This window comes from Ruditapes philippinarum, unplaced genomic scaffold (genome assembly GCF_026571515.1).
Source record: "Ruditapes philippinarum isolate M1 unplaced genomic scaffold, ASM2657151v2 ctg2188_1_1_1_1, whole genome shotgun sequence".
NCBI lineage: Eukaryota > Metazoa > Mollusca > Bivalvia > Venerida > Veneridae > Ruditapes > Ruditapes philippinarum.
Window position 1 is genome coordinate 81,293 of NW_026857644.1, and position 9,456 is coordinate 90,748.

A 9,456-nucleotide genomic window follows, 5' to 3' on the forward strand; every position below is an offset into this window, starting at 1 on the left:
TTAGTCCACCAGTAATGAGTGATACATCTAGATATTAAGATCTTTGGCAAGTGAAAAGCAAACAACTCTTTATAAACTTTTGGTATGGTGATTATCGGTCGTAACATATATTTAAAAACCGTTTAAAAATATTTGACATCTGCCCTAATTTGTTAGATCTCGTACATAACAATCTTAAAGAAATAGCGTCGTCATGATAAGAGGAAGTAAAAGCCTTAAGTTCTTTATGAGATAAAGCTGAATGTTTCCAGGACAGTAATTGCGACAATTTCAAAAACAATTACAAAAGCTACTACCAATGATGTTCGCAATATCAAAGAAGTGGTTAGTCCGGATAGAAACGATACTATGAAACGATATCAAAGTAATATTCGTTCCTATGAGTAGTAAATTTTGAATGGTTATATTATGAATTACTATCAAGATTATGTACTATGCTTGTTCAGTATATGTCTAAAGTGTATGCTATTCATAAATCAGATACATTTGTGTAGTATAACAAGTTAACATGTTTGTAGAAAATGTTACATATACCAAAGCGTTCTTACAAACAATTGCGTTTGAAAAAAATAAGAAATAGCAGTGACTAATATATTTTATGTTTACTTTCAAAAACAAGTTTTTGTCGTTTTAAGTTTACATACATATATGATGTTAATGATACAAATGACTTTAAACCAGTTTCCAACTTGTATTGATGAAATAAAAACTTAGAAAGTAAATTACACACAGTAATAAGTACATACAGCACAAACTAAAATTTGAATTCAGCATTTCATATCGAAAGACTAGTTAAAGCAAATTCGTGACAAGGTTTTGTTAAACAATAATAAACATTAAACAAAACATAAACCACTTTCAAATGATTTATTGAAAATGTTAATTATATTTGGTTCAAAACTCAACTATGAAAATATATGAAGAACAAGAATTTGAATCAACTGATATACATGTAGCCGTGGGTAAAATGTATATTCTATTTGGATAAGAAAATGATTAACTCTCATCCAGTCATATCCTCTCTTACGAAATATACAAAATAATAATTTGATAACAAACCAAACCAATACATAACATAACATAGCATAACATAACATAACATGGAATTTATTTTGTCTTAAGCATCAAAAGCTAACAGACATAAACAGATCATTATATATCAATTATAAACGTTATTCATACATGACAACTTACTAGATATACATATTCATCATGAAATTAGATAAACAAATGTTAGAACATAAACAAATCAGAATAAATGGAAATGGAAAAAAAAGCTAGAATATGAAAATTGTACGGATAACTGGAATTTGTCTTCTATGTCAATGACGTCACACACACACACACACACACGCGCGCGCGCGCGCACACACACACACACACACACACACACACACACACACACACACATATAAATATAGACATATATACATTTCCTTTTATTTCTCGGAAATTGATAGACTAGTTATCTATTTTCCTCTAATTTTTAAGTAAATTAAACGCATTACTTCTGTAACAGCGCATCTGTACTTTAAATTATTAAAAATAATCGAAAATCTTGAAATTTCAAATTTATTTTTCAATTCCTTGTAAAAACAGAGAGATTCAATATTTCTTCTCTAGTACGCTATAAACGAGTCTAAATGTTTTTGTCATACGGGTATCAATTTTAACAGGGTGTGGAAACATTTTGACTCCGTCAAATCCATTTTCTTTTAAGAAGTCCTTCACATATTATCAATCACATTGTTAGAACTGTTAGTTAAATGCCTACGGCCGTGATAGTATTGTATTTTAATGCAATTTTCTATTTTTCAGTGAAGTTACAAAAAAAATATTTTAACACCTCGATTGATCTTTAAGACATTGCAAGTTTAATAGCTAAATTAGTGAGATTCTTATTTTATCATTTTTAAAAGTTCTATAAATTTAGACATGCATGGTTTAACACAATAATACATTTTATGTACAATTTTCATAAATCAATATAACATGGGCAAATCAAAATTAAATGATATTCGTCTTTATCACATAAACCGCGGTGCAAAGGTGTAATGAAGCCATTTAATATAAACGATATTACACTAGTCAATATTACACTAGTGTAATAACACTTTGACGTCACGTAATTTGCGCTATAAACATAGCGTTAAAGCGCGCTAATGTTAGCGTTACACTATCGGCGTGTCAAAAAAAATGACTCTTGTTAACAGTTTACCGTTCTTATTTTATATATGTGATAAATAGAACATTATATTCGTGTAGATTCAATACTTAATTTATTGAACTCGTTGAATAAAACAATATTAATGCTCGCCAGAGGCTCGCATAATATGATTTTATTCAACTCGTTCAATAAATTTAGTATTAAACCTACACTCATTCAATATCCTCTATTTAATGTCGTGCTTATCTAAGTATATATACAATGACGTTGATTTCACACGATTCTCTTCGTACCGTTTCGACCTGTTTAAATTTTCGAAGGTTGTGAAAGACAACCTAAAATAAAATCTTAAATTACAAGGCATACCATCCAATTACTTTGCATACTTAAAATCACTTTTAACATGGTTAGATACTTCTTATAGACTGTTTTCCTTATTCACATGCCCCCTTAAACATGGCTGTCGATGGTCCGTTGATTTAAACATAATATAAAAGTCTTTTCTCAATCGGTTTCAGACGAATCTCACACATATGCAAAACCATAATCATGCATTTGCTAACCAGTTTTTTCTTTCCCATTAATCAATCATAACATAAAAACATAAATGTCTATGTCTATATCCCTTTCATTAAATACTTAACCGTTAACAGTTAAAATTTCTTTAAATTAAAAGTCCTGAATACTTTTATTGATTTACAATATTTTACATTAAGCAAGTTTTTGATAATAACACGAAATGTTATAAATATATCATCATAGCCTTAACATCTCTGCATTCCTTACGTAAAGAATAAAAAAAATCACTTGCTTATGGCTCCTTTAATATTGAAATGTCAGCAGGTTTATAATTAGAAAGCGAAAGCTGTTACATTTTGATAGGTTTTTCAATGTCTTAGTTTGTCATATTGTTTTCATAATTCAAAAATAAGAAAATCAAAATCAGCACTCGATTGTTTTCTTGTTTGTCCAACGTAAAGTCTGTCTGACCTATTACTGACAAGGAGTGACTGTGGTGCAAATCCGCCATCACTTGTCAGAAGTTCATTCCATTCCCCTTCAATTGAAACCACACTTAAACAGTTAAATCCGCATACATAGATTGACTGAAATTGGTCAGCGGTAATACCAAATGGTCCACGCATTTTGTCATCTATATATGGAAAATCTCTTAAGATATTGCCAGACATATCACACGACTGTATGCAGTGCTTTGAAGGAGAAGCAAAAATGATTTGATCATCATTTGTCAGGTTTATTCTGTCAATGCGGTAACCGAAAGAAGCAACGGTTCTCACAAAATGTCCATTAAGCGACCAACACTGAATGCTAGCATTTTCATAATCTGTGGCAACTATCATCACATTTTCAGACTTATGATATCTGATTCCTCCGGGACTGTCCACTTTTATAGATGTACGCTTACTTACAGTAATAATTTCATCGATAGTAAAAAATAATATCCTGTCATCATATGGACAAGAAATTTGCTATTTCACCATTTGGCCTATCATAGCTGATAAATGTGATTCCCCAAGGTAACCATTCAAGCTGGTGATACATCAGTGAGTATTCAACGGAAATAAATAATCAGTCTTTTTTGTTTATATTATCTACAAGTATCACGGAAAATGTTTCATTTGAGGGTGTTGCTATATCAGTTATAGAGCACGACTGCTTTCCACCTGCTATATTTACCTTTTTTTGAAGCTTAAGTTTACGTCTTTGATGTTTCTCGACAACAAAGTTTTCCGAATCAAGCATTTGGTACTGTGATTTATAAGAAACACGTAAACTCAGACCGAAAACTCCCTTGAGATCTCTCTTTATGTTGTCTACTTCGCCCTCTCCTTCGGTCATTGATATGTATCTCTCAATTTCTGATAAATTGGTATCACGTATTAAGTCTTTTTTCTGAAACCGTAAAAATATTATGTAAGTACTCAAAATCATAATAAAAATAGACAAATTCATTACATACTTACTTATTTAGAAATATTGATGATTCAATTTCCATATTTTTACATTATTCTTTTTTTAACACAGTCCACTGCACATATTTTCCGTATTTTTACGGATATCTTGCCGGACTACTTTCATCTAAATTCAGCCAAAGCAAAAAAATTTAGGAAAGTCTTTCAAAAAAATGTATATAATATACAGAAAATTCAAGTTTTTCTATACATACATGATTTATTTTCATAATGTGGTTTGAAACTTATCATATTTTACCATTGAATACCGCCACATATGAATTTATTTTTCATACCACTCAATGAAAATAAATCCTTTATTAATAGAAAAAAAAGTTTGGTATCTGTCAAAAATATGTCCATACAAAAGTCAATAAATATGAAACCAATTCACGGAAAGTTTAAAGAATAAATTGCCTGTTTGGATGAAGTGCGACAAATGTATACACAGTCAGCATTTTATTAATTCATTGGTTGAATACATAACAACCACTGATCTCGTAGCAAAACTACCCAAGTCATATCTAAGTAATATTGGGACCGTATCACGCTCATTGGCTCATTGGAGATTGTTTGTCATGTAACATCTAGGTTTAAACCTGAAAACAACAAAAATTGAAAGATTCTATATATAATTACATATTTATCATACCGTTTTAAGTTTCTGACATATATCGAGCACCTCCGTCTGCCTCTTCTTGCTTCCCTCTCGGAATCTATAAACCTCATTGTTTAAGCGTTTTTCGGTTTCGTCAAAATATTTGTTAACTTGCTCTCTATCTAAACGGATTTGTGACAAAACCTCCTCATAGGATACGTCAGAATCTTCGTTGGCATTTGTTTCTTGCTTTAGTATATACGCTGCTTTATCTTCTACATATTGGATTTTTGAAAAAATGCGTTTACTTTCAGAATCATAAATATCATGAATGTTGTACAGCTCATCACATTGTCTATGCTGTTTTAAAGCGCATTCGCTACATACAATTATTTCATGACTTTTGCATTGATATTTAAGATCTTCTGAAGGGTGAACAGAACATTTTGTATTGAATATCCCCTTTCTGCTTGGAACTGGTGGGGGAGATTTCTTTGTCTTGCATTTATCATTATTTTCACCTTGCTGCAGATCCTGGTCATCTGAAACCTTATGTTTATCTGGGTCTGGAGGCGTGGGGGCTCTTTCTTTTGACAAAATGGTCTTGCATTCAACAAGAACGTGATCTTTGGAAGGTTTTGGTCGACGATGATATTTGAAGCAAGCATCACACAAGTATTTTCCACATGTTATGCAATAGCCGTAAGCTTCATGAAGAACATTTTCGTCTTGGCAGGGTTGGCATTTTCGCTTGACCTTATCATCACTGCTCTCCTTACGTCCTGGCACCTCCATATCAAATGTTTTAACCTTTAAAAGTTAAAAACATTATGTAATTACAATTGTAATTTAAAGTTTGTTGCAGTTTGTTTTATTTTAAGGTAGAATATTGTTTAATTTTGATCTTGTATTTAAAACTCTCAATACATGTTCGTTCGTATCTAATTATGTTTTTGTTTCGACCATCATTCTTTGCACTTTCAAGGATTATTCAGACAATCATGACATGTGACACAGCAACTGTCTGATAAACATGATGTAAATAATGCAAGCGTTATATATTTTGTTTATGACAAATATTCATTCCGGTAAAGCAAATTCGTCAGATAGGATATACTCCTTAATGCCGAATAATAAGCAGTTACTTCCAAAAACGTTGAAAAATGATGGGAAAATCAATGCATGGAGGTTGTCGGTATATCTAGACAGCTTATAATTAAAAGTTTTGTCCGTATATGAAAATAAAATTAGGACACAGCTTGAAACTTCAGTCCATCGGCCATGAATATATTTTTTTTCTTGTTTATACCAGCATGCATAATATAAATTAATGATAACTTAAGACTTTGGAGTTTGTAAGAGATGTTGTCAATAGAACAAGAATAGACTTGAACTAAATAAAATAAATAGATAAATCATCCCTTTTAGCAATTATTGCAAAAAATCTTAACATCGTTCCAGTTTAAGTAAAACAAGAGCTTTTGACTTTTTCTAAAAGCAAACATATAAACAGTTTAAAAAATCTTTAAAAAGACAAATTAAAGAAAAAAAATATGGTTTCATTTTTCGTTATTTTAATTGCTCACACTTGTTGTTTTTCCAGGTTTGAATCATTTCCATAAATAAATGACAAAGTTTAGAAAATATCAACAAAATTCAATCATGTAACATTAATACCCAATGTCATTTAAAGGTCAATGTCATATCTAAATTATTCAGCCTATTCTTTTGGTCACAAGTGTTGTTTTGTTTTATATGATAATGAATAAATCTATACAAAATTATGACAAGTTAAACAAAATAAAATAAAGGCTCGTTACCGCCCGATGGGCGGGTCATTTCGGGACGGATATTCCGATCCGAACCGCAAAATATGACAGATATTATTAATCCATGTTCAAATGGAATAAGGAGTTGTTGAAACCGACTTATTGAGTTTGTTTTTGGAATTATCTTCAAATTAACAGACGAGACGATGTACAAGGGGGTAAATTGATTTCAACACCTTGTTTGGTAGGATAATACGATAAGATATATTTCTATAGGCTTGACAGGGGTATTTAAGTCGAAATTATTATATGTTTCTTTGATAGGTAAACAGTTAAACACTGTATTTTATTACATATTGTTTTGTAAGTAACGTCTATTATATCCACATATCAAAACTGAGTTTTCTGATTAAAACCAACGATGCGTGACTAAAATACCAAAAAAGCGAATTTCAATCACGTGCAGCACAAAAAAAGGTGTTTGTCTCACAATTGGAAATATATTTGATCTGTATTGAGTACTTGATTAGAAAAACATTATGTCTGGCGAGAATGTGAGGCGATTTAATGTTTGCTATCTGAATCAAATTATGCCCTATACATTGCAATGAATTTTTACTACATTCTCTCTGTAAAAATTACGTTAGTTTAATAGCCACTCCGTTTTTTATTTCAATCAGTCTGTCTTCTCAATTACGACATTGTTTCAAATCATATTGCTGTTAAAGATTAGAAATCTGTACACTAGCTATTAGACATATAAAACATTTTCAATTGATAATATAAGATAACACCTGCTATTAACACATGTAAAATGGCCTTTTTTGATAGTTTGACTTTTATCTAATTGCACTGTGTAGGAAGTCTTGCACGAATAATTGGCATGACATGGAGCCACAAGTTTATAGAACAGGACTAAAAATCAAATAGCTTTATGTTTGAAGGTTTATTTTGAAGTCGGTATCAAGTTGCTATTGCCCGTTTAAAAAACATACAAATAAGTTTCCGTTTCAGTGTTTACCGGTAGGTTCGAAATTTTTTGATTAACAGATCACTGTTTCTAAAATATTATCAGGTGTTACCTTTCATTGATAAAGTTATAAAGTTGTCATACTATCTGCAAATCAAAATGATCAGTAAGAATTTTTTCTCAATTTTCATTTTTTTTTCTTTTTTCGTTGATACTTTTCTTAATGATTTCTTTGACATAAAGGTGACCAGTTAGAAATTATTTAAAGCGTTCAGTCAAAAGTAAAATGGAGGTAACAAAAGGAAAGAATCCATTTAGATATCCTCTTCCCATAAAAAATTATACCGTATGCATAAATTATTATTTTGATATTTTTAAAGACATAATACAAGTATTTTTTTTAAAATTTGACTTGAACATTACAACTTTTTTAAAACGGTATTACCTTATCAAAGACGCATTTGTCAGCCTTGAAAAGAATTTGTTTCTGAAATATCCACAAACAATCCGGGTCGTCCGGCAGTAGAATCACAAAATGAAATCATTCAGATAATGCGCAGCAATTATTGGCGCTTGTAATAATATCCGTGTTGTAAGAGCTCGAGGGCCAAGTATTTTAAACTATATGTATTGTTTTCTTTCCAGTAAATTGACTATCAAGAACAATTATTTTTGCATACGTCATAGAAATACATTTTTTAAGAAATAATTTACATTTCATTGTCGTCAAGATATTGTGGTTAAATACTGTTGAACCTTAGTTTGTTAAATCCATATATCGGGAAGTATGCTTTAATCGAGACTGTCATTTACAGGAAGCAAATTTCAAGGGTCACTAAACCAAATTTCATTTTATTATTACTCGTGACATATATCCATCCTCTTAACACAATTGTGGCTTTGTAAGTCTTACTTTACCCTTTGACTTTCAAAATACTTATACAGTATATACATGTTAAATAATAAAAATCATTAGCATAATTTTGTTTTCATGAATACTCTCCGATTTTCAAGTATCGTTGGTTTTCTCAGAAAAATACTTCATCAGATCTTCAAATACAAAGTGAAATCTCTCAGACCTTTAATTACTCTCTTGCTTTAAAGAGTTTCTCTTACAACGACGAATGAGTAATAAAATAATATACTTCAGCTTTTCTTAGTGCGATACTTCCGAAAATGCAGCTATTTTTTTAAGTTTAGCAAATAATGTTTCTGATCTAAAATAGAAATATATACACTGTCTTTGGCAGTTTAAATAAACTAATTGTCCTAAAAATATTGAATACCATAATTATATATTACAGCTCGTGACTAGTACACAAGATTATGTCATAAATATCACCGCGCGAAAAGAATCAAGATTGGGGAACATCGCCAGGCTTTCTTTACATACTCATGTAATGAATGTGCACAAAAATATCCATATTTATGTAATAAATAGCAAAAGAGATATCACCCTTTGAGCATATTTAAGAATCATCTTATTTCCAAGACATATATAAACATACAATTAAAATATTGTGTTATTATGACAGCATTTTCCTACAGCAGCACGCACCTGCTGGTGTTTACTTATTTCATGAAAATCTTGAAAATATATTAAAAAGTAAAATATTGTGAAATTAACAAAAAAAAAAAAAAATTTACATATTGCAAACGGCACTAGCAACCCATGTAAATAACCAAAAAGAAGTCAAAATATGCAAATATAGCCCTTTAGTGCTGCAAATCAGCCTATTTTACTAGCCTATTTAGAGGGGTAAGTAATCTATGTCAGCCAACAGCAAGTTTCATATACCAAAATGTTCGTCTGGATCTGTAGTTTCTGGAATGGATATTCATTTGTCCAAAACCCCTATATCAAGCTAAGATATCCAAGATGGGGTCAAAAGAAAGGCCGCCAAAACCCCAAAAAACTAGTATAAATTGGCTTTTTTTTAAATTTTTTTTAGTTTTTTTAAAAACAAAATAGTTTATAA

The 9,456-nt window shown here is 30.6% G+C and overlaps 1 protein-coding gene across 1 annotated transcript; it reads right to left on the reverse strand.

Moving 5' to 3' along the window:
• Positions 1-3,081: 3,081 nt before the first annotated feature.
• Positions 3,082-8,162, reverse strand: LOC132750491 (transcription intermediary factor 1-beta-like). Its single transcript, XM_060740485.1, has 4 exons — positions 7,923-8,162; positions 4,793-5,548; positions 3,866-4,081; positions 3,082-3,378 (listed from the first exon to the last, which is right to left on the reverse strand). Exons 2-4 carry the CDS (start codon positions 5,531-5,533, stop codon positions 3,082-3,084), a joined length of 1,254 nt encoding a protein of 417 aa, XP_060596468.1. The 5' UTR covers positions 5,534-5,548; positions 7,923-8,162.
• Positions 8,163-9,456: the final 1,294 nt, after the last annotated feature.

Bases quoted from the DNA above. Each gene is read 5' to 3' on its own strand.
- LOC132750491 (XM_060740485.1), bottom strand. From the start codon at position 5,533: ATGGAGGTGCCAGGACGTAAGGAGAGCAGTGATGATAAGGTCAAGCGA. The intron at 4,082-4,792 runs GTATGATAAATA...TTACGGTTTCAG, and splicing joins TATGTCAGAAACTTAAAACG to AAAAAAGACTTAATACGTGA. The intron at 3,379-3,865 runs GTAAATATAGCA...TCTCCTTCAAAG, and splicing joins AACTTAAGCTTCAAAAAAAG to CACTGCATACAGTCGTGTGA.